At 51.7% G+C, this 25,130-nt stretch overlaps 1 protein-coding gene across 1 annotated transcript in view; it reads left to right on the top strand.

Moving 5' to 3' along the window:
- PLXND1 (plexin D1) overlaps positions 1–25,130 on the top strand; it is a 78,182-nt gene that overhangs the window by 13,342 nt on the left and 39,710 nt on the right. Inside the window, exons 2-11 of the mRNA XM_030500739.1 lie at positions 7,896–8,072; positions 10,915–11,046; positions 12,763–12,863; positions 13,530–13,659; positions 14,980–15,154; positions 16,656–16,764; positions 17,642–17,744; positions 21,575–21,679; positions 23,920–24,009; positions 24,823–24,916. Coding sequence (XP_030356599.1) covers positions 7,896–8,072; positions 10,915–11,046; positions 12,763–12,863; positions 13,530–13,659; positions 14,980–15,154; positions 16,656–16,764; positions 17,642–17,744; positions 21,575–21,679; positions 23,920–24,009; positions 24,823–24,916 — 1,216 coding nt within the window. The remainder of the gene's footprint in view (positions 1–7,895; positions 8,073–10,914; positions 11,047–12,762; positions 12,864–13,529; positions 13,660–14,979; positions 15,155–16,655; positions 16,765–17,641; positions 17,745–21,574; positions 21,680–23,919; positions 24,010–24,822; positions 24,917–25,130) is intronic.

Below are 25,130 nucleotides of genomic sequence, written 5' to 3'. Positions count from 1 at the left end.
AATCAGGCGTCTTCCTCTGGCCAGTTTCAGAGGGATGTGTTAGCTGGGCTTTCCGTGTGGCGCTGGTGTCCTCGGGACGAGGCATGCTCGGCTGATCCACTCTTTCGTTGTCCCTGGGGAGTGGGGCAGAGGAGCTGCATTTCCAGTGGGGGCAAATTTAAAGGACGTACAAGCTCTTGCTGCTTAAACGCTTGCTATTTTGACTATGACAACCCCTTTGGAGCCTGTTGTTTGTTAATCCCTCTGCCTGCCCATTCCTGAGGGATTTGATTGTATAATCTGAAGTATTTAATGCAGGATGAAGGCTAACATAATAAGCTTGACCAGTCTTCCTGGTGGCACGAAGGATGTGCAGTTTCAGTTAAAAGACTGCTGCTTTTCTGTATTTCTGTGCTCTGAGCAGTACCCGTGCACTTGCACGTGCTGCCTCAGCTCCCTGCAGGGCGAAGTGCCAGTGTGTGCCCAACCGCAACTTGAGCAGAGAGAGGATGGGGATCCTGTGCCAGGGCTGCCAGGCTGGGGGAAGGTGTTTTTGGGGTGCTGTGCAAAGCAGATCCTGCAAGGCTCCTGTCAAAGTTGCCCTCAGCTTCCTTTGCCGGTAGTTCGGCCTCGGGGTCAGCACGTGGGGTTGGGATTTACAGAGTGATGGGTGGCTGTGAGTCTGACCAGTTCCTGCAGGAGAAGGTGGCATAGGAGACCAAGGGGTATCACAGTCTAGCTGCAGGCATCCAACCTTGGTGTCACTGCTAGAGCTGAGGCTGGAGCCTCTGAGGACTCCTCGGAGCTCTTGCATCCTCCCTAACACCCTGAGGGAAGTGTTACAGACACCCCCTGCCCTTTCCTCCTACACCTGAAGGACACAGCAGAGGATGGATGGCCACAGGGAGCCTGTGCATGTCCAAATCATTGGGCTTTGCCCTCATCGTAGCATTGCCTTCAGCCCAGCTCTTCCCTGGTGCTGTCCCAGTCCTTCTCTCTGAGGTGGGTTCTGCGGGCAGCAGCCCAGCAGATGTACATACATGAGGTCTGCTGGGGCTGCCGCTGCTGGAACAGCAGCCAAAGCTTGGGTTTCATCTAAGATGAGGCATGTTGCTGAAAGCATCTTCCGGCATGTCAAACCCCTCACCTCTGGTGGTTTGCAGTCTGCAGCTGCAGTGGAGGTGAACATTGCTGCTGCTGCTTTGATGCAGCAGTTTGGCCTGACCAGGCTTGGACTGAAGGTTTGGCAGGAGGTCTGTGTCTTTGCAGACTCAAGGAAAAGTTTCTCATTTGCTTTCGGGGGCTGGTGGGCTCAGCCTGTGTCGTCAGCTCTGGCCCTGAGTCTGGCTTCAGGCATGTCGTCTGCCAAGCCTGTCTCCTGTAATGGGTGAGCACCTCGACCATCACCGAAAACTCATAAATCAGTGCAGGGAAGGACAAGTGGCACGGGCACCCAGGGCTGCCAGGCATCTTGTGCCTCCAACCATGCAGGTTCCTTAGTAATTCTCGTGCAGCAAAGAGGAGGTCTAAGGAGGTGAACAGTCCCAGGAGAACCACTTGTCTGCAGAGTGCTCACGGCACCTGGCCTTCCCCAGCGGCCACAGTCCTGGGCTCGCCAGTCTGGAGTAGAGAGAGGGAAGAATAAGTTTTATAAGATGGGAGGAAAAGCTTTCTTGTAAAATAAAAGTGAAGAGGCTGAAAACTTGCCAGGCATCAGGAGCTTTTTGACATGGGGTGACATAGCAGTGGAGGGAGCAGGGTTGTTTCTCTCTGCGTGGCTGACATGCTCTGGGGCTGGTGCTGCTGGCTCTGGTGTGGTGGATGCGTCTGTGGCCGGGGAGCAGTTTGACAGGGAATCTGGACATAGTTTTCATTAGCAATTATTCCTCTTCAGCAAGACATTAACTTTCTCGATCCGGGGCTGGAGGCGATAGTCCCAGCTGCCATCCATCCATGGAGGGGTGAGGTGCATGGGGCTGCACATGGATCATTGTGGTTACCCGGGGCATGGACCAACATGGAGTTCTGCAGGACAGGTCCCAATGGCTGCTGCTGAGCAGGTCTTGCACGCTCAGGGAAGCATCAGCTGCTGTGGATGCTGACAGGTCCCCAAGCATTGGTGGGATGGAGCTGATTTACCCCCAGGACTCTGCCCTTGCTGTGTTGAACTGCATCTGGCTGGAGAAGCCGCTGCCATGGCAGGGCTGGGGAAGGCCATGGTCTGTGTTGCCACAGGGACGAGACAGATTGGGCAGCCCATTACTGGTGTCACTGGTGGCTCACAGAGCACCATGCACCAGGACTGGCACTATGCAGATGTGCAAAACAGAGCAAAACCACCACTTCCTCGCTCAAGGAACTTGTGGTCTAAGGAAACAGTGAGACCAGGGTGCAAACCTCATTTTAAGCCTTTTTTTTTTTAAGGTTGTCTCATGTGCTGTGGGGGTGCTGATTGCTTAGTGTGGTGGTTCTTGAGGAAGATTCAGCAAGATTCATTTCATTAGAGGTTGTCAGCCCAAGTGCCTTGCCTGGCCAAGAGTGTGCGTTGATTTGCCTCCCATTGCCTAGAAGATATGATGGGAAGTTAAAAGAGCTCCGTGATAATGCCTGCCCTTGCAGCAGCACTACAATTAGAGACCGCTTACGTCTCAAGTGCTTTAACAGTAGAGCCCTCTTCTGAGGATGTCATTTTCCTCCAGGCATCCCAAAGAGCCGGTTTCTGATGGCTCTGGTGGTGACGCTCCAGCAGATAAACGCGTGATTGTGTGTACAAACTGCCGGCAGCCGCGGGGCTCGGTAGGAATGGGCTGTGCCTGCGCCGGGCTCGTGCCCAGGCTGGGCTCTGCCCGGCACAGGGGAGGGCTTGTGCTCCCTGTTTCCATAATGCAGCTGTGCTGCCCTGCCACCAGCTCTCACTCTGCCGTTCAATGGTTCTGGTGGATTTTAGCCTCTCCCTACTCTTCTGCTTTGAGTCCATGTCCTGCTGTTGTTTTTCAGGCAGTATCTGAATTATTTTGAATATTCTCTCTGCAATCAGAGGTTTCCCTGAGTCATACCTAAATGGTAACAAAAGCCTCTAGTGGTTTATGTTAAGGAAGACGAGAGATAAAACTAGAGCCCTTTTACCACAGACTTTAATGGCCTGAAAATGTCAGTTGTGTGGGAGCAACTGCCAAATTTTGAGCCTGTGAAGACGATGGCTAAGTCCCACATATCAACAAGTTTGGAGCAGATTATCGGGTGCTGGCTGTGTCATTTTCCCAGGACTCCAGGCATGCTAAGAGCCAGCACTTTAATCCGCTCTGATACGATGCATGAAAGGGGCTGGACTCCCTTTCCACTTTGTGCTGCTCCATGAAGCTTTCAGCCCTGCTGCACTGGAGTCAGAAAAGCCTTGCTGGAAGCACAAGCTGCAGGGCTTTTGAACTGCAGCCTGCTTTTAGTTCAGAAATAAACTCCACCTTTGCTAAAGGACTATTTTTAAGGTCACAAACACAGGATGCAGAAATCAGTACGTTTCATGGTTTTCCTGAGTGCTGCCTCACCACTCCTCTTCCTCCTTCTGTTTCCAGCAGACTTCCTTCCCGAGAGGACATCCTGCACGGCTGCCTCTGGGGTGCAGCGCCTGCCACTGGGAGCTGTAATGGAAATTCTGGGAAATTCCTTTTTCTGCTCCTTTTAGGCCTGGGATAAAGAACTGAACTCGTGCTGTGGAAACAGCTGAACTCCGGAGCTCTGGTGCGGCTGGAAATCTCTCTCTGTCCCACTTGGTTTTTGCAGTCACGCCTGGGGTTTGATCTGACTAACCCTGCTCTTAGATGTGGCTCCTTGGTTTGAATTCATCGGTGTCCCTGGTAAAATGGTGCAGAAATCCCAAGGCTGCGCTCCTTGTGAGCAGGGGGACACACTGCGGCTGCAGTGCTGCTCTGCCCATGCTGGCTGCGGGATGTCTTCAGCTTGTGCCCAGGGTGACTTCATTAGCCTCAAAGTGCCAGTCAAATGTTTTGAGTGCAGAAGGATTTGAATCTAGGCTCGCCCCATATTTCTGTGAGTTACTGAGTATCCAGAGCATGTAGCAGAAAATTAGTGGCAATACAGTAAATGCCCACGGGATTGCTTTAAAATGCAGATGATAGAAAGAGATTGGTTTTGAAAGAAAAGGTTTATGCTTTCCCCACTTCAGGGTAGGGCAGTTTGATTTAAGACGGAGCGAGATTTAACCCATTCCGCATGGAGAAAGCCTTTAAGTGTGTTTTCCCAAGCTGTGGTGATTGCCTGGTGCCTGCAGAAGGATGTGACTTGGCCGTATCCTGTTTGCTGTAACGTGACAGAATGAAGATGTCCCTTCAGTGCTGTGGTGTACAGAGAGCAGAGCACAGTGTGTCACCCCAGCCTGGGACCCAAGAGGGGGAAACACCATATGTCTCCTGCTGCGTGCCGTTGGAAGAGCTGATGTCATTTAAAGAAAGGTGTTTCAGAGGAAGGATGTACGCAGTCAAATAAAGCTTAGCCAGTGTTAGAAGAGTTACATCCTGTTTACCATGGAAAACACTTGGTGCTGATATTGGCTCTGAAACGCGTGATTTATAAGCAGGCAGGCGCAGCAGATAAGGAACTTCCTGTGATCTTGGACCCCTGTGAGAAGAAAGGGCTGTGTCCTTGGGCTGCTGGCACACCAGTGCCAGTACCGGCTCCGCAGGCAGCTGCTGCAAGAGGAGGTGCTGAGCATCCCTTGGGCTCCCAGGAGGGCCCTGATGTGCCTCAGTTTCCCATGGGAAGGAGACTTGTGAGCTTCAGCTGGTTAATACTGGTGAGGAGTAATGAAGAGGGACTAGAGATAATAATTCCCAAGCCAAATAAATAAACCCAAGTGCATGTCTAAGGCTCTAGCTGTGAAAGGGACCGTTGAATCAGAAACATGAATGGCTTGCTGTGCCCTCTGTATGGTATAAAATAGTTGTGTGGCCCAGTTACAGGAGGAAACAGACACGCTTAAGAATTGGGGCTGTGATTTTATTTTTTTAATTAGGTGAAATGCCATAAAACTGCAAAATGCATTTAGCAAAGTCCCTTCCATCCACAACACTTGATCCTTTCGTCTTGGTCCCATGTGAACCAAACTGCAGCTCCGAGCACATTACCTCCTGCTTGGCACTTGCTTTAGCAAAGTTTTTCAAATCAGTCTTTGTTGCTCCATGTCTGATGTGACAGGCAGCAGCAGCGATGCAAGTCTGGTGTCTGCTGGGGCGCAGAGACTGAGAACAGGGTGGTTTCGTGGAGAGGACCCAGTCTGCTGTTTGCAGCAGCACGCTTGCAGCAGGGAAATAAGTCCTGAATGTGTCTGCAGCAGCATGCTCCCCCTGCGCAGGGGTATGAGCTCTTCTGCAGCACAGGGGAATTTGCTGTGTGTGCCATTGCGCAGAGGATGCTGTGGATGGTGGTCTGGTGGGGGCTCCTTTCCTCCCACCTCTTTACTCCTGGAGACACAGCCCAGGTGCTGTACATGCATTTTGGGTTTTAGCAAGTTTCTTCCGTATTGTTGCCCGGGGATGTGTCCTGTAGTGTGGGGCACCAACTCCACAGATGTCATAGCCAGGAGGGCTGGAGGTGCACCCCAGCCCGGGGTCCATGCAGAGGGGTGGTCCTGCTGGGGTTTCACACTCTCGCTGTGAAGCCTGAAGATTTGCCTAATCTTCTAAACCATATGGAGAGAGGGGAGAGTTGAAGATTTAGTCTGGTTCCATTAATGAAATAATAACGATAATAAGGGAATTAAAATACAGGCCCTGGTGCACTCAGTCCTTGGAGGAGAGACTATGCTAAACAGGCTGGTTGTCAACTTCGGCTTGGTGGAAGCACGTGGTCTAGTTTCTTAACAGATACAGCTTCAAATCCCTGCATTTGTTCTGCTTAAATTAGCACTCCTGATGATTATTTTGGAAGGAATATCCATGTTAGGGCTGAGTTCAGTAAGGTGTGAAATGTGCTTAGTTTTAGGGATGTAGGTTGCAGCCCGCCAGTGGTCTTTTGTCTAGAGCTTTGTATAAGCACTTCCCGCAGTGAAGGCCTGAATTTGGTGTGCTCCAGGCAGCCTGCAAGTACCTGCATGTCAGCCCTGTAGCCGCATGCCCACACTGCAAAGGGTGACAGCCCAGTTGTGGCTTCTCTTAAGATGAGCCTGAAATGGCAGCGTAGATGATGTGGTAATGGCCCTTGAAACGTGCCCGTCATTTGAACGGCTTCAGCTGCACCCACAGCACTTCATAAAAGCTGCTGCAGGAGTGACAGCGGGTAAATTGTCGGCAGCGAGACTGTTGTGATGTTCAGATGTTGTTGAATCCATTCACATCATCTGAGCAGAAATTACAAGGAGAGTCTTGGAGGATTCAGGGCAAGAGAGGTCATAAATCTTGGGTGCGTCTCGGTAGGGTAGGAGGAACATGAGGCATCAGTCCTGTTTCCAAATGCTGCAGTCATGCAGCAACTGTGCTAGTTAATTTAGCATGGGATGGTGAAGTCTGTTGTCTTGCTTTGCGCCAAAGGAGCCACATCCCTGCTCAGAGACAAGGCTCACGGGTGAGGAGCCCTTGGCAATTGTTCTCTGCCTTCGCCCCTTGGCACTGGATAGCAAATGGATATGGGAGCCTTGACACCGGCCTCTGCCCCGGGGCCAGCCCAGCAGTGCCGCTCACATGGTGGTTCCCACTGGAGCTGGGCGCCTGCTTGACCTGCAGCGCCTGCATCCTGCTGTCTTGGGTTTAACTTTTCTGTAGCAAAGGCGGTCCCTGCTCTCCCAGAGCTTGGAGGAACAGCTTGAAAGCAGAAGCCAGAGGTGAATAATGAACACCTGGTGGTCTTGGGCACAAGGCAGAGCTGTATGTGCTGCCCGGGGCATGGCGAGTGGCTGCAGGCTGAGGCTGGATGGGGTCAGTGGCTCTAATGTTTCTGGGCAGTTTTGGAGCTGCTGCTCTTCCTTCCGTGTCCCACAGCGCAGTGCCTCCTCCTGCCCAGCAGCTGCTCCATCCCATCCTGTCCCAGTGGAAGACCAGTGGAAATTTTGCTGTTGACTGCAGTAGCAGCAAGACCAGAGCCAGGATTTACAGTCCGGAGAGTCACCAGCACGCTTCCCCCTCCTCCCCTTGGCTCTGGTCTCAGTCACTTCCTCACTCACTTGCAGGGAAATAATATTTTGAGCTTTTATTGGAAAAACCTTTTGCTTCACCTTCTGTTTGAGAAGGAAAGAGCCGGAAATGGCATCTGGGCTGCAGCTGAGCGTGGTTCTGCACGCTCCCGAGCCTTGATCCCAAGCGCTGACCCGCAGGAAGGGAGACCCCTCACAGCGTTGGGCAGTGCGTGGGACCAGGGCAGGCAGCCCCTGGGGGGGCTCCTCTTTGGTGGGCTCCTCCCCTGCAGACAGCCCTAGCGCCCTGCCAGAGAACAGACCTCTGGCTGCCTTGGTGGGAGAGGGGACAAGGAGTCTCCTTGTCTCCTTTCACCATTGCACCAGGCTTTCATGTTGAGGTCTGAAGGTGCTGCTACAGTAAATGGACCTTTGGCTGGAGGATGCCCTCCTGGGGTGCCCTGCACGTGGATGGCTCCAGCAGCAATCCCCATGCTGCCTTGATCCTGCCCGTAGCATGGGCAAGGGTGGAGCTTTTCCACCAGCTCATCTCCAGCAAAGCCTGGGCTGGATTTGGCTCTGAGGTAGATCTGGGAAGCGCAAAGGAGGCTCTACACAGCTCTTTGCTCCTGAATTAAGCAGTTACATCTTTCTGTTCCCATGGGGCAGTGGTGAGGAGCTTTCCCTGCGCACAGCAGGGCTGTTAGCAGTCTGTCCACACGGAGCCTGAGGCAGTGGTGATGGTGGGGACCTGTTGGGGCCTGCTGCACCTGCTGATATGTGTGTCTCTCGGCAGCTGCAGCCGGAGCAGCTGGACTGTGGAGCAGCTCACCTTCAGCACCCACTGGCCATCGTCAACCCCGTCACAGCGACTCCCGTGTTCACCTACAGTGGCCTGACCGCCGTGGCCGTGGCCAGCGTCAACAACTACACCGTGGTGTTCCTGGGCACCGCCAGCGGAGGACTCCTGAAGGCAAGTGGAGCCCGGCAGCCGCGGCCCAGGGAGGCAGGGCTGGGGGCCGGGCTGGGGTGGGTGGTGGGCTCCCCTCTGGCACCTCAGGGCTGCGCAGAGGACATCACGTGCTGTCAGGTTTGTCTGAGCACCTGCTCACATTCAGCAATGAAGAAGTAATTGGATGCTGCCATAACGTGAACAGTGATGTCTGCTGCCTGGCCACTGGTGGCCATTAATTACTGTTCAAGGCTGCCATGTGAGCAGGATGTTCTTGATGAACTCTGTGCTGGAAATGTTATTGTGCAGCATTTAATTATTAACAGCACTTCTAATAAATTCTCCCCCTGAGCTGATGGGTTTTGAAGGCTTCGTGTAGATGGGGGAATCACCAAGAGATGCTTCATCTCAGCTGAGTCCAAAGCAGGTGTGAATCCATGCATCTGGTTGAGTATCTGTTTTAAGCAATGTGCTAAAGGCAATGTAGGGCACTGCAACACCCTAGCTCCAGAGCCAAGATGCAAGGCCAAGGTTTCAGCAACTTTAGTGCTTGAAGTTTGCCAAAGAAAGTTTTGATTCCAACCCGTCACAACAGTTTTTGATGCTCTCAGCATCAAAAGTCCATAGAGGGGTGCAGGGAAAAGAGCCCTGGAGCAGAGACATGGCTGATACCTGCTTTGTCCCAGCCTGGGGTGAGTGGTGCATAACATGGAATATTGGATCAAAATGCTTGCAGAGAAGAAAACGGATCCAATCTCTTCCCTTGAGCCCAAGCACTCCTGGCAGAAATGTGGGAGCGATCACAAAGAAACTCCCAGCTTTGGTTTCTGCCCGCAGGGGCAGGTAATGCAGCAGGGTGGGAGGGTGCTGGCACCCCAGCAGAGTGCAGGGCGGCAGAGGCACATGCCACACGCAGCGCAGCCCCTGTTCACACAGCATTAACAGCTCCACTTCCATTATTATCTCAGAGAAAGCAGCCTTATCTGCTGCGCCTCCATTAGGGAGAGGCTCCTGGCTACCCTTTGCTGGGATAATTTGCTCAGATAGCTCTAATCTAATTCTACAACACAGCTGCATAACCAGAAGCCTTTTTACCTTCGGGGCTCCTTGTTATTTGGCACGGGATACAAGATACTTTGCGTGAGTTATCATTCAGATTTGCTGCCTGAGAAAAAACAGCAAAGGAGCAGGAATAGAGCTCAACCAGCTCCTGCCAGCAGCAATTATGGCTGCCAGGGGTAAGTAGAGGGGATTAATCAGATAGGCTGCAGACAGGCATTGCGTGCAGGCCATTATCAGTGCCACGTCCAGCATAAGAGGAAAAACACCACTTAGGCAGCGATGGCCAGGGCATGCTGTGCCAGGGTGCGATGCCTTGAAATGAGGTGGGGTGGGAAGAGTCTGTTCTGGTGAGTCCCCACGTGTCTGGAAGTCTGTAGACAAGGTGCTGCGGTGGGGTTACCCAAAGCTTCAGCCTGCTCTGCTCTCGGCAGTGTAGCACATGTCCTCCAGCAAGAGGACTGCTGGTCTCTGCCCCTCTGTGCTGCCTCCATGGCTCTCCCCTGGGCTGTAGCCCACAGAGATCCAGGGAAAGGCCAGTGCAGTGAAAGTGTAGGGTAAATAAGCCCTGAAGGCAGAGGGGCCTGGGGACAGGCACCTAGAAACAGCCAAACACAGAGCAGAGCTCAGCACAAAGGGAGAGAGGATGGTCGCAGAGCTACAGTGGAAGGCACTGGGACTTGATTCATGGACATCTTGGGTGATCTCAGGCAAATTATTTAGCTTCTGGATAGCCAGTTTTTAAGTGGGGATCATGGTAGTTCCCTTCTTTTTCTGCAAAGTAGCTTGCAGTGCCTGCATATGGTTCTTAGCAGAGCGAAGCCCTCTGCTTTGAGCTTGTGTTATCTTATTAGGATGTGTTGGTGCTGCTCTAGTGTGAGAATTAATTAATCCTATGTTAATTAATTAATCCAGACTTTAGAGAGCAGAAGCATGCTCAGTCCTTACAATTACTGCCTTCCCTTGCTAGAAAGGAGGTAGGAATTTTCCTCACGCCCTTTCTGGTTCAAGCTGAAAAGTGACTGTCACGTGAAATTGTGTAGCCCTATTGTTATTCCCTCTCAGCAATGCCACATTTAATTTGCTGAGTTTTCAAGTCAAATGCCAAGACATTCAGATCTGAAGGGCAGGCTGATGCTTTGCAGCCTCTTCCATCACTGCCAGTGCTTCAGCTGGTGATTCATGAGGCAAGGTAGGATTCGGCTCTCCTGCGGCAGCTGCCACGGTGTTTGGAGTTAGCAGGGATAAAAGCTTCTTTTGGCCAGGAATGACAACACTTACTTTTCAGATATGCATGGAGCAGAGGATGCCATGTTGCACAGCCCTGTTGCTGATTTATTTTCCCTGTTTTTCATTAAGCTTTGGAAATGCAGTGTTCTTTGTAACAGAAAAGCACACACGTACGTGTCAAGGGCTTGAAGGCTGGTGCCACTTACATTAGGGCACAGCAGCACTGCCGCTGAAAACAGCCATGCAGTGCCAAAGCCATAGGGTGCAAGTTTTCTAGGCAGCCTCTCAGAGGCCTTTGCAGAGGGAGCGAGGGCTGCCGGGCTGGTCGTCACCCAGCTCCTGGCCATGGCTGGGGCTTTCTAGACTGCTTAGTGCCTTCCCTGTGGCACAGAGCTGGTTTTTCAGTAAAGCTCCATATGTACAGCTTGCAAACAGTGTGTAGAGATTTATAGTGCTTGAAAATGTGGAACACCAATAGATAACACTTTGATTCTTGTTTATAACCAAGGAAAAATAATCTCTTCCCCGTAGTGTTTGACAAATGGTCTCAGTGAGTGGCTTCTTCTCACTACAGATTAATCTGGACAGTACGATGAAGGTTGTTAGCAGGAGATCCATTTCGGTGGCTTATGGAGAGCCTGTCCACCCTATCATGCAGTTTGACCCATCTGATTCTACCTACCTCTATCTGATGACCTCCTATCAGGTGAGAGCTTCAGTCTCCAGCAAAACAGTCCTTTGGGCACCTGCCCAAAGGTTTAGCACTCAGTACTCAGCTGGGAGCAGGAAGGGACACTAAAGTTTGCTTTCACAGGAATGGGCGGAGTCAATAAGCTCAGAGCTTTGGGGTGTCAAAGGGCTTTGGGGGGTACCTGTGCCTGTCATTCTCCTGTGCAGGGTGGGGGTCACACCAAGCTGACTGGCTTGTCTGGCTTGGTCCTCTTTGTAGTGGCCCGGTAAAAAGAAGAGTGAAACTGTCGAAACTGACCCCACTTAAGGGAGTGCAGAAACAAACAGGGGTTGTTCCTGTATAGAAACCCGAAAATATGGTGCACAGTCTTTAAGGAGGCTTTTAGGAGATCCTGCAGACAAAAAGTCTGCCTGTCAGACATGATCCTGGGGGAGGTTTCGGCTCAGCCTGGCAGGCAGGAGGGCTGGATGGGAGAAGGGCTCTCTGTGCAAACTGGGAATGCCACAGCAGGAACAGACAGTCTCATCTCCGTCAGGTGAGCAGAGGAGGAGGATGAGAGCTGAGTGCTCCAGGCGCTTGTGGTTTGTCCTGAATTACATTTTAATCTGTCAAAACAGATGCAGAACCACAAATGATATATGTTGCATTTTGTTTTTCAAGCCCTAACTCCCTGCAGACTGGTCATTACCATTTCACAGAACCCTTCCAGGATGCCTCTTTAGCTGATGTTCCAGACTGTCTCAGCTCAGCTCCCGGCTGGGCTGTGCACCTCCTTCAGGCTTGATCAAACACACAGTGTAGCACTTGTGATGCTCTCCTCTGTCTTTTTCTTTTCCAATAAACCAGATGAGTTAATTTTACTTTGGTGCAATTAGCATCATAGAATCACAGCATCAACCATCCTGGGAAGCTCCCCAGGAGCTCAGCAGGGTTGGGTTTGGGGGTGCTGAGCACCGCAGGGCTGGGGAGCAGGGAGGTGCTGTGGTTACAGTGGGGTCAGGCCAAGGAGCCCATGGTCCGAGGTGCACTCGCCTGGTGGGTGCTCAGGGCTCTCAGCACCTCACGTTGTCAGTCCCCACTCTACCAAATGACTCAGTTTTCCTTCCCAAATATTTAGGCTTTGCTCCAACTGCACCTGCTGAGCAAGTCCCCAGAGGTACTTTGATTTCTTTACAAATGAAGGTTTCGAGAGTGATGTTGCTTTCTGGTCATTATGTAAATAGCCAGATAGTGTTCAGCTCTGTCTAGAAAGAAGCTTTCTGCATGTCTGTGTGAGAGCTTTTCACAGGGAGGGACAAGCTGTGAAAGCATCTCTGATGCATTGGAAAGGTGTGGTGTGGCTCTCCATAGCCTGTCCATCACACAGCTATGGCCAAGATGCTGGCTGAAAAGGAGCAGCTCAGCTCAGCCCAGCTCAGTGCTGCTGCACAGCCCGTGGCAGCAAGGCCCATCACTTGGACATCCTGCCGTGGGGCACCAGCAGCGGGAGCTCCACGCAGGGTGGTTGTACACAGAGCACCCACCTCTGAGCAGTGTGGGGTGAAGGACGGCGGTGCCAAGGTCTGATCCTTGCCTGTTCTGTAAGGCTTGGTCCAGGCTGATGGGTAAAGCAGCCCGAGACGCTGGTGGCTCCTCAGTGGCTAACATGGCATGACCAGTGCATCCCGGTTGGGTTGAGTGTTTCTGTGGTGGTATAAAACAGTTGGAAGCAGTTGTGCTGTTGTTGTGCAGATGACGCGGGTGAAAGTGGCTGCCTGCAACCAGTACTCGACATGCATGGAGTGCCTGGCTGCTGCTGACGCTTACTGTGGGTGGTGCACGATGGAGACCAGGTAGGACTGATTGTGTCCCACTGCGCTTTGGCGTGTCCCTTGGCCCTCAAGCCCGGGCAAGAATTTCTGGTGCCTTTTGTACTTCCACACAGTCACACTGCCATTAGTTTTTGTCAGTTCCTTACGAAATACATCCTTTTAAAAACAATTGCATCTGGTCTGAAACAGTCGGGATACTCTTCAGAGGCAGGATTTCAATGTTGCTGCGCTATTATGCTGTCATCAGCTGCCAGTGCAGAGAATATCTTGCAGGCATCCAATCATGGGACTGAGAAAGCCAACACCCTGTTAGAGACCGTCTTTTGCCCTTGCAGTTATCATTTATGAGTAGGAGACACTCGACACTCAAAAAGGGATTTACAGAATTAGACTCCACATTTACAAATTGGAGGCCGGACAAACTGTCACTGTCTCCTCTGCAGTTCTGGGTTCTGCCTGGCCTCCTCCCGCTTACCCTGAGTCCTGGTGCTCTGCTGATGCTGGCGGGAATACATGCTCTTATCGTGGCAACCAGACACTTTAAATATAGCAACAAAGCTTTAGGCTTAGCTGCATGGATGGAGGGAAGGCATGTAGGCACAGGCTTGTCTCAGGATCTTCCCTCATGAGGAAGTCAACGTTTTTACCTGTTTTAAACATAATCAACCCCAAATTGTTTCCCTGCAGGTGTTCTCTGCAGCACGAGTGCACCAACTTCACAGGGGCCAACTTCTGGGCGAGCACAAGTGAAGGAGTGCAGCAGTGCCCTTCAATGACCATATTGGAGCCCGAGATTAATATCGACAAGGAGAACCCGGTGCGTTTGGTGTGAATGCCAGATTAATCCCGTGCAGTGTCCTGTAGAGTCATTACTTGCTCTCAGGGCTGATAAATATCCATCCTCCTCCAGCACAGCCATACAGCTCCACACAGCTCAGGTGTGGGTTGTGGGGATGCTGAGCTCTGGTGTGTGTTACTAAGCCAGGCTGAGGTTCTTGAGTGCCTGGAGGTGACCTCCTGTGCCTAGACAGCCTGGAGGCCTCAGGACACCTGCTGTGGAGCCTGTTGGTGAACAGCACTTGTAACGCTGCTGTGCTGCACAGTGCAGAGATGTGCAAAATGTCAAAATACAGAACATCAGCTGCAGGCAGCCAAATAAACTCATTTCTGGGGTTGAATTGTTGCTATTTTTAACAATATCTTAATTATATTTCAAGTGTTTTCATCGAAATATTTTTCATTTAAAGACACACCCTCTCCCAGTGGCAAAAATCTCTCTGTGCCAAAGTTCTCAGCTAGTGTTAGCATGGGGAAATGACCCCTAAGCAGGCAGCTGGGGCAGAGCCCAGACCACAGCTGGAGAGAGGGGTCCCACAGGACCCTCGCATCAGTCCAGCTCCACTTCTGCCACGCAGGAGTGCTGGGCTGGGGTCCTCCAGGACTCACCGTGCTGGTGGCAGGGAAGCCAGCTGGGCACATGGGCTGTGTGCTCTCCTGAGTCACCCTCCTTAAAAGCATTCCCTTTGTGCGAAACTTCCCATCCCTCCCCCCTCGGGGGCTGATGGCAGAAAGAAACCCTGGCAGCCGCTTGGTCCCTGTGTGCAGTGGAGGATGCTGGCTTGTGGCCGGCCTCCCAGCAGCTTCCACCAGCTCCACACCTCCCATCACCTGTCCCTGGTATGGGCTGGTGCAAGCCAGGAGATTCAGGCACTCAGAAGCAGGGGTTAATTTTGTTCTGCTCTTCCTCCTCTTCTTCCTCCCTCCCCAGAGTATTGGGAGGCAGCAGATGAGGAGCCCAGCCCAGGGACAGAGTTGTTTGTGCAGGCAGTGTGGGTCGAGCACAGCCTGGGCACTGGGGAGAGCTTAGCCTTTGCATCCTCCGAGGGGTCTCCTGCAGAAGCCCTAGGCTGGGTTTTCATGTCAGCTACACTTGTTGGAGCTCATGGTGACAGAGCTCTTACTGTCAAAGCAAGGTTTTGTATGCAGATGGCTTTGAGAGTTCAAAGTGCACAAAATGAAAGAAAATGCTACCTGAGAACTTGTTTTGGTGTCACTAGCCTAGGAAAAGCTTGTACAACACTGACAAATTATAATTATAATTTTCCGTGATAATTGGTTTATTTTTTCTCCCATATAGATCCTGATAATACAAATAAATGGGACTATCCCGAACCTGAATGGAACAAATATTTCATGTGACTATGGAAACAACATCCACACGGTAGCCAGAGTTGCTGGAGATTATGTAAACCAATTTATTTATTGCAGTTTACTTCCACGTGAGAAATATCCAGCGTTTCCAGAGGACCAAGGTTTGTAGAGGAAAACAAGCTCAGTTCATTGTAACCACTTTTGTGGATGTAATTTTTCATAGGCTTTTTTTTTCTCCAATTGTACGTGCAGATAACACATACAGGGAAAAAAAGACCCAAGCTGCTTCTGTTTTATAGGGCATATGACTTTAAAGCGTAGGAGTTCCACCATCTTTAACATGAATTGACAGTATGTCAAATCTATCAATTTCTGTTTTAAGCATCAGAATTTAAAAGCCAGTTCATGTACTTATTTTATTAAGATTTATCTGGTTAGAGCTTCTGCTTCAGATTTAGTAGTTCTAAACCAAAAATGGTTTAGCCCTGGGGAAATAATTTTGCTACTTACATTGATATTTTCAATTGTTTTTGTGTAATTTCCCTCCTGAACATGTGCTACCTTTCAGGAGAGGTTCTGGAGGAAGAGCAAGTGTGTACCTAAAGGCAGCTCAGAAACTCTTAATCCCCTTTATGTAATCAAAAGCCAGACTGAGGTCCTCTAGTATGCCGCTGTTTTCAGATGGTACCAAAGGAGATGCCCATCTTGAGACTCCTTGGAGCTGCGTTCTGAGGTGACAAGCACCTGCAGATCTGGTTAAAGTCAACCAAGCCTTGATGGCCAAGCTGACCAGATCTGATACTAGCACTCAGTGATGGGGACAGCCCCATTCTGTAGCTCCTTCTGAGAAGTGCGATGCTTCATTCCAGACTTGAGTGCTTGTTAAATTTCCATCTTTCAAGCCTGGAGTGAATGCTCTATTGAAGATGGCTGACTTCAGTAGGAGAAGAATTAGCCAGCCCTTTTGAAAATTCCACTTTTCATAGGCAAGTTTATAAAGCTGCATTGTTTTTTTTCCCTAGCTATCCAAAGAATGGGAGATCATTAACTGTTCTGTATTGTTGGTTACAGCAGTGTCCAAATGAATTTCTGGAATCCAATGGGCTGATTTATTGTACATATTCTGAAAGAGGCATTGTCTCTTGTGCCTGGTGCTTATATGGCAAAATTGCAAAGAAAAAGAAAAAAATTAAGCAATTTTGGGGGATGGGGAGTCAGTATAGTGTGTTAAGTAGCCAAAAAAGGGATTTCCACTCTTCTCTGTGAGTTTGTTGTCATGGGGAAAGTGAGCGGGGTTTTAAAACATGATAACTAACATGTTTTAATTACCACATTTTTTTAAAATATCATTTAGCACCAACTGTAAGTGAAGGCAATAATGAACTCTGCTAATTAACACTTGCACCACACACTGGAATTTTTGATGAAAGTCGCAATGTTCTTTTCTGGTGAGGGTGATGTAAAGAGTTGATTTAAGAGGGAAGAGCTGGAAGTCAGAGGGCAAAAGATGAATGGTCCAAGCTCAGAAATGTAGCTTGGAGGACGCCCTGGAGAAAGCAAATCAGATTTAGCCCTTTTTTTCCCAAGGGTCTGTCTTGTCTTCTAAGCGTGAGTGTGACCGAGAGGCTCTTGCAACCCAGTATTCTTTGGCTTGTTTCTCAGACCACGTGGTTGTCGAAACTGCTCTCCGGGTCAACAGCAAAAACATTATCCGGGCCAATTTCACCATCTACGATTGCAAAAGAACTGGAAACATTTACCCGAAGAGAGCGTAAGTGCCCCGGGTGCATGGGCAGCGGCCACATGGCACCGGCGCGGTGGAGGTGGATGGAGCAGTTGAGGCTGGACGAGGGTCCCCCCATGGGCGTTAATGGGGGAGCGCAGCCCCCTGGCAGGGGCCTGGGCAGGATTTGGCAGGAGCATTGGGGCTGTGCTGCCAGGGATTTACACAGGAGGGTCCTCGCGCCGCCTCGAGCCATCTGGACGTGTTGGGTTTTTTTGAATGTGAATCATATTTTTATACACAGCTTGTTTTGTTAACCCTTCGGCAGCGGAGCCAGGCTCCTGGCGGTCCTTGGGGCGGCTGTGGGGCAGTGAGGGAGGGAGGGACGTGTTCCCTCTGCTCTTGCCCCTTCCAGCCTTGGGTGGGAGCAGCCGTGTACCCCTCATCAGCACGGGGGGCTGAGGGGAGCCGGACACAGACATTCATCCACCTTTCAGGAGTGCAACCATGAAGCCTGCCTGCAGGGATCCCTGTGTCCTGTCCACCGCTGTCCCATGCCCCGTGCAACCATGGGCAGAGCCTTCGTCAGGCATGATTGTCTGGCTCCCCGGAGAGGTGGACGAGGGGAAAGAGGGATTTGGGGAAAAGAACATACTTTGCTAAGCAGGGAAGGTGGCTCCCAGTTGGCTGGGGCCTGGGGCAGGTGGTGATGCCTCCAGAGCCTCCCTCAGAGCGGCAGAGGGAATGCGGGACCTCGCTCCAGCTCCCAGGGAGAGGAGGAGAGGAAAACCCAGCCCCTGCCATGGGTTTTTCTGGGCACCATTAAAGACTGAACACACTGTATGAAGACTGATCTCACGGCTGAGGTTCGCCTTCTGCGAGCGACTCGAGATCTGCTCTTCTCACCGCACCTTTGCTGTTTCAGGTGCACCAGCTGCCTGTCAACTAGGTGGAAGTGTCACTGGTGCCCCTCCACCTATGCCTGTGTTTCCAACCACTCGCAGTGTGACGATGCGCTGCAGATGAAGGTAAGGCCACTCAGACTTTGCTCTTTGGGACACCTTCCACAGTCGGGTGCTGTTGCTGTGGTTTTCCTTCTCCTGGAGATGGGGCAGATAGATGGGTTTGGCGGGTGTGGGGCAGCTCCAAGGACAGTGCTGCTTTGCTGCCTGGCTGTGGGCTGCCTCACAGTCTGAAATGCAGTGATACACGTCTCACTTGCAGAGGCTCAGCCAGTGGAGACCTGAAGGGTCACTCTGGGTGTTGCTCTGCATGTACCATGTTTGCAGCGCTCCTCAGCAGCGCGGGTGAGCGTGGGGCTGAGGCTGGGCTTGGACCATCTTACCTCGAGATTCCGAGGCTGAGCCTCACTTTATCTAATGACCCTGGAGGTCTTCAGGCACCAGTGCTCAGCATGGTCCCCACTGCTCCTCCCGGCAGGCTCTGAGTCTCCTCCATCAGCGGCTGGCATGGGCTGGCCACAGCTTGTCCCAGGATGGAGTCGGAGCACCTTTGTCTGCTGGTGCCCAGGAGGGGGATGCATGTGGGGCAGGGAAGCTGCGACAGTGCTGTGCTGTGCCTTGCCTGGAGGCATGTCTGTGTGAGGAGGCTGTCAGCCTGGCTAAAGCATTCGGCTGTCCTGGTACCTTCAGCAGCTCCATCCCTTGGCTCTTCATCACCTCTGATGGCTGGAGCAATGACACTGCTTCTCCACTTACTGGATGCCTGGGTTTGAGTAACACACCAAGCGTAGCAATACCTTGCAATCCATTTAGCTTTGACTAGGCCTTTGTGGTACATTAATAATTTGCTGGAGCACCACTGGTGGTGCTCATCTAACGGAGAAAATTGCCGCTTTCCAAATTACACCTTTAATAACCCCGAGGCTCAGTGTGTTCCTGCTTCTGAAATTTAAATTGAAGTTAATTTAAATAAAATTGGCTTTTTAGGAGTCAGTCTGACGTAGATCCAAGCCAAGCTTTTACACTGTAAATTCAATATCCCTTTAGCACTGATGCCCTGCTCATCTCAGCTCTTCCAGTGTTCCTCATGCCCATGACTGGCACAGATCGGCCCATGTCAGATGTCCCACCCTCTCCCCCTGGGCTGATCCCAGGGCTGGCCCTGGCATCCGCTCCCTCTGCACAGGGGATGGGGATAGGGATGGAGATGGAGATGGGGCCACCACGTCGCAGCTCCACATGCTTGTGTCTAGTGTAAAGACCTGGGAAGTATTTCCCGTCCCTGTGGGTGGCAGCTCCCAGCAGCGCTGGTGTGTCCTCCAGCCTGTGAAGTGTGTCTGGATCAGTTATACTTCCCGGGCAGCTCACACTGGGCAGTTTGGGGAAGAACTCTCGACTTTGTCAACTTCCCAGGTTTCAGAGAGCATCTGGTGTTTTCTCTTGCTGTCTGGATGGATGCTGGGCACTTGAAAACCCTCCCTCATGGCTGCTCCTGGTGAGGGACCCATGCGCTGAGGCTCTGCAGTGTCTGCCCAGTGCCAGGACACAGGGCTGTGCAGGCTCTGGTGGTGTACAGGCTTTGGTGATGCCACGCACTGGGGCAGTGGCTCCAGGGCAGGATCAGCACTGCCAGTGGCACCGAGCAGCGTCAGGTCCACAGGAAGGGCTGGGGACCACCACGGATTAGGAGTAGCTGCTCTTCTGCCCAGAGGGAGGATGTTAGGGTCATAGACATAGGTCTCAAGGAGCCTCACTTACATGTAATGAAGAGCTGCACCCAGTCCTTCCATTCCGCTCCCATCACTTCGAGCAGACAGCAAGATCCATGGTTCCCCTCTGGCAGGGATAACTGTGCCTGTCCTTCCTTAAGGATAACTGTGCCTATCCTCACTTTCTTGCCTCTGATCTCTCCTCCAGAGGTACAGTTCGGTTGGATACTGCACCTGGCTTGGGCATATTCCTGTTTTATCTCTGCCTTTCTTAGCTCTTCCCACTGGTTTGGTGAGCAGCCCACAGGAAGAGGTGCTCTGTAGCCCTGGAAACATGGTACCTGGTCCTGCAGTCTGAACTTTCCGTAAACACGGCGTTGCTGGCTGCACCTGAAAACTGTGGTCCACGGGGAAGCCAGCACCATACCGGCTTCATCCACAGCATTTTAAACATTCAGACCCTTTGCCCTGATCCAGACATGAATAATATAATCAGCTCTATTTCTAGCTGCTGATGAACAGCAGGAGAAGGGGCTGCAAGACGACAAGTTAATCAGTCCTCTAAAGTGTATTTATCTAGCGAGCTACGCCAGCTGCTGTGACATGTGAGGACACACCAGGCCATAGGAGCTTTTACATGAATTTTCAGTTGTGGCCCTGCTGGTTTTATTTTAACTCTTTTGATTCTCCTGGAGGAGGCTTGGGACTGAAATCTGTCTCCAGTGCTTTGCTTTGTTGTTTTACTTCTCTTATCATGTGCATCTCTGTTATTTAATCTCCTTGTTCAGGCGGCACCAGCTGTGCTTGGTTAAGATGAGTGTCCTGATAGAAACAAAGCATGTTTTCCACAGGCAAACAGGCACTTCCAGATAGCTCCCTGAGCCCTACCTAGGTCTGGGGGAAGGCAAGAGAGAAACCTCATGCTTGCTGCATGTCCAGCACCAAGGATGTGTCCTGCGGCATCTCGGTGCTATGAGGGCAGGTCTACCTCTCAGCGGAGCAGCAGCAGCACTGCCATCGGCAGAGTCACAGTGGGGTAACCTTTAATGCAAGTGAGAAGGAAATCTTGCCTGCTGCAAATCATTCTGCATAATGGACCAAATATTTTGTTGTCTTTTACCCCAATGGCTCCACTGTCAGAGGCATTCATCTGGATATACCCTAGGGCAACAGAGAATCTGGCTTCATTTTTGCTGTAGTTTTGCAGTGTGATTTACGTCTCATGAGAGAACAGGATGGGCTTGTCATACAGACTTGAATTCTGAGTCAGCTCCAGTATCTGAGCCATCAATTTAAAGTGAGAACAAAAGTAGGGGGACAGATGACCTTTTAAAATAATTTTTCAGCTTCATTTAGGCGTTTAATTTCAGCTGTCCTGTGCTGCAGTCCCTTGCTGAAGCCCCCATAGCTCACTGTACCCTTTCCACCACATGCAGACGCGAGCACACACAGACCCCGCTCGCTTCTGTAATAACACTGTGCAGGAGGGACACCACTGGCAGTGAAGTCTCTGCAGGGGATTGCAGAAGTGTGTGTTGTGGTGTGTAAGACATCGGCTTCCAGCTCACAGGAGGGGTCACCCTGGCAAATTCGCCCTTGTAGGCTGCAGTGCCTCCTTCTAGTGCCACTCCAGCCCCGTCTTCTAACGTTTAAATGCATGTAATGATGGAGCTGCCCAGAGTGGCAGCTGAGGAGCGTGTTAACCTGTGAGTACATGTTTTCCAAGGCAAGAAGATGAAATGCAGGCTGGGCATCTGCTCCCCACTGCCCGGGGCTGGGAGCTGCCAATGTCCCGAGCTGGCAGAGGAGCCTGGCAGGAGTGAGAGGGGAATTCCTGCTGCGCTCCTCCTGTGGCTGCTGGCCATGGCTATGGATGAGCCCTACTGGAAACCCAGCCACCACCATGGCTGTCAGACATGCAGAGGGGTGGATTTTAAGGCAGTGCCATTCTGGGCTGGACTTGGAGCCTTCCTCGAGGAAGGAAGTCTCCATGTGGCATTACTGCTCATTGCATCACGGATCCATTTTGATGTTTCACTTTCTGGGGTTGCAGTGTGATCTGACTTTACAGATGTAGTAAAATTAATCTTATCCAGGATCCTAGTCTGTCTTCTTGCCTTGTCGTTAGGGATGCTCAGCATGCGCTCAGCCAACCTCTCTTTTTTTCTCTTGTTTTGTACCTAACAGAAGAAGATTGACTGCCCGCGGATTATCCCTGCGTCTCTGGAGCCCATGCCCACAGGAGTGCCTCAGGACATGATGATCGCACTGGCTAATGCAACTTTCTCTAAGGTAAATGAATTCCCAGAGAGACCGTGAAGGTTCAGGTGAGCCCAGGCACAGTGGGCACGTCAGCCGAAGGGGCTTCAAGCACGAGCTGGTGTCTGCCTGGGGAGTGGGTGATGGGGCCAGTTCCAGTTTGTGTTAGCAGCTGGAATCTCTATATTGACAAAAGACGTTGGCGGAAAGCAGCCACCCTGTTGGTGAGTGAGGTTTGTGTGGCAAAGATGAAGGGAGGCACTGTTTGTGTCCAGGCATTCTCCAGGGATCTCCTGCAATTAGTGACTGGCTTTTCCTATTTCCTGGCAAAAGGAGGTTTACACCCCTTGTAAAACAGTCACTAGAGCAAAATGTTTAGGGGAAGTAAAATTCTCCATTCCCTTGTGTGTGTTTGCTCACCACAGAGCGTGCTGGTGTCACGCTCTCCTGGCCCCCCCCCGCACTTACGAATGAAGGACAAAGGCCTGACCAGCGGGCAGAGAGCTCTGTGCTGGCTCAGCCGCTGCTTGGAGTGCAGCGTGGAAACATGTTTTAATTTAACTTCTGCTTGTCACTGCAGAGCTCTTTTTTTTGTGGCATGCAAATTGTCATAGGGTGAAAAGTGGGAGTGGACATCAAATGGTGCCTTTGGAGGTGCATTGCACTTCAGGAGGAACCAGAGGAATTCGGGACAGGGAGGCTGCGCTCTGGGGAAATACTTGACTAAGCTCTGGCATTTGTAGAAAGCCACCCTGTGTCATTTTTGGTCAAGTCTTCAGCCTGGCTCGCTGTGCCATGCGGAGGGTATGGGTACCTGTATGCTGGAGAGCCCAGCAGCTCCTCTGCAGGGGAAGGAGAAGGTTGGGAATGCTGTGCTGGGGCAGTGGGGATGCTGCCAGGCACTGCAGAGGCACTGCTTCCGCCAGACCTCCTGCCCTTTGGCACAGGGGCAGAACGGAGCTCCCCCCGGCTGGGGCTGCTGTTTCCTGCACGGGTCTGGACTCTGGAAGGGAGGATGTGCCTGCCACAATCAGCAAAAAAAGGCAAGAAATCCTTCTTCCTCTGTGGATGCTGGAGGTGGCTGAAGAGGAAGCAATACTGCATGTAACCCAATAGGAAATGAAGTCAGCAGGAAAGGGGCCGAGGCACTGCTCCTGGGGCGGCTGGAGGGGCTGCTCTGGCAGTCTGGCTTCCTCCTGGCACCATCCGCAAGCTGTCCCAGGGCATGGAGCAGGATTCCTTCTACTTTCCTCTCTGCAGGAGCTCACGAGTGCTGCTGGAGCTTGGAGCATCAAGGACACATGTCCTGACACCCTGTGTGCTGTGGGGACACTGCCCAGGTGGCGTGACCAGTTGCAGAGCAGCAGCTACTCTATGCTATCGGGGACAAGCAATGCGCTGGAGGAGGTTCCAGTTTCCCTCCAGGCTGTGTGTGTGTTCACTGGGCCAGCAGCTGCCTGCCAGGACTCTGATGCTTTCTTTCATGTCTTTTATCAGATCTGTCAGCTTTCAAAGGGTGGTTAGACCTCAGTAGTGGTGGAGCATCAACCTATTTGGAGATAGGATTTTTTTCCTGCAGGATGGGGGCACAGCAGTGACTCAGGGCAGGATATCATCCTTGTGTTATCAGGAAAACAGCACAGAAAAATCTGCCTTTGAACCTACTCCCAGCTGGGTCCTCGTTTGAGTTAGAGATCTGCTCTATGCAGTTGTTAGGAAGAGGAGGAAGGTGGCTTTGAGCCCAAATGATGGACTGGTTTGGTCTTGTTTGGGTGAGGCGGCTTGGGACCACGTTGGCTTTTGGTCTGGGTTGCAGCATGAGCTTTAAACACCCTGGTCCAGTGGAACCTGGGTACCCCACAGGCTGGGGTTCTGAGACCATAGCCCGGCCAGGCATTTCCTCCTAGTCTGTGAGTGCCGTGGGTCAGGCACATCTCCTGATCTGCATGTGCTGTGTGTCCCCGGCTCCAGGAGCAGCTGCCCCATGCCTGCTCATGACACTTCACAGCAGCACAGCAGGTGAGAGCAAGGGACAGGGCTTGGCTCCACATGCGATGCTCAGCCTGCAGCAGTTTTGTGTATAGGTGTGTACCAGAGCAGGATTAATTAGACACAGATCCCAGCCCTGTTTCCAGTATTGGGTTCTGTTCTATTTGAGTTAAGCACAGTTCAGGTACTGATGGCAGAAACAAGGTGAGACATAGTGCCTGTCCTCTCAGTTAACTGAGATGGAGAACAGCACAAAAGTTCTGCCCTTGTCTTCCCTCTCCCAGGAGACAGCCCTGGAATGCCATTTTGGGACTGACAGGACGTTTGAAGCCCGGTGGGTGAACTCCTCTGCTGTGGAGTGCGTACACGTGCTGGTGAGTCAGGGGTGCAGCCATCACCCCATATCCCCCATGGCATGGGGACGGTCTTGCCCCCAACCTCCCACCTGCAGCTGGATGCTGCCTCCCCTTCTCCCTCCCTCCACTTCCAGCTGAAAAAAGTGCAAACTGGGTTCTCTTTGTGTGTGCTGGTGCTGGAGGGGTGTTCGCAGTGCGGAGTGGCTGCTTCATGGGTATCTGCGTGGCTCGAGCCTCAGCTCTGCTGGGGTTTGGGAAGCTGCTGCTTGTTTACCTTTCTAAATAGGCAGAGTTCAGTTCAGGCAAAAAATTTGGCCACCTTTCAGTGTTGCTATTTCTGTAGCTTTTATTCTGAGCTAGGAATTGGCCTGAGAAAATGTTCAGGTGCTCACTGAAGAGCAGCGAGTGGTTGTGGGAGGGCAAACCGCACCTCAGAAATGCAGCAATCGTTCGGGCTTCCACCCGTGGGAATACTGCGAGTAAAGCTGGAGAGGAGCACTTTCCCACCATGTCACCTGCAAACCTCTGTGCTATAGCCTGGCACTGGCCAGTCTGTTAGCTTTCCTGTCCGTTTCTACTAAAAATAGCAGCAAGCCCAGGCTGTGCTCCCTGCAGTGTGTGCTGTGCCCCAGCGCCCTTCACTGGGACTCAGCAGAAGCATTAAACCAGAGAACAGCCCTCCCTCTGTTTTTCCTAAAGATGAGACCCTCCTGTACTGAGCAGCAGCAGTCAGAGGAGCCTCACGAGGAATGTTAATCCATGTAGTGTGCACATGGAACCTCCCATTTTACTGGATTTCCTCAGCATTTGTTGTTTTTTCCCTATGTGCAGCTCCACACACCAGAAAAAAGCCATCTCTTCCCAGTGAACCTGCAGCTGAAGGATAGACCAGACAGATTTATCGACAGTCCAGAGACGATGACAGGTCTGAGTTGAAACTGTTTTTATTCTGCTCTCATCTGGTTGGCTTGAATGACTCCAAAATCCTGGCAAAGTTTATGGGTTCACGAGAGCCCGTGGCTCAGCCGGGCACAGCTTGGTTCTTCCAGTGCCCGGAGATCAGATGGGTGCCTCTGGACACCCAGGTGAAGTCCAGCCCGTCCTCGAACACAGGCATTTGAGCTGGAGCTCTGGGCCAC

The sequence above is a fragment of the Strigops habroptila genome, chromosome 11 (genome assembly GCF_004027225.2).
Source record: "Strigops habroptila isolate Jane chromosome 11, bStrHab1.2.pri, whole genome shotgun sequence".
Taxonomy (NCBI): domain Eukaryota; kingdom Metazoa; phylum Chordata; class Aves; order Psittaciformes; family Psittacidae; genus Strigops; species Strigops habroptila.
The sequence above is the reverse complement of the archived record's forward strand: the minus strand, read 5'-3'. Positions and strand labels throughout refer to the sequence as shown.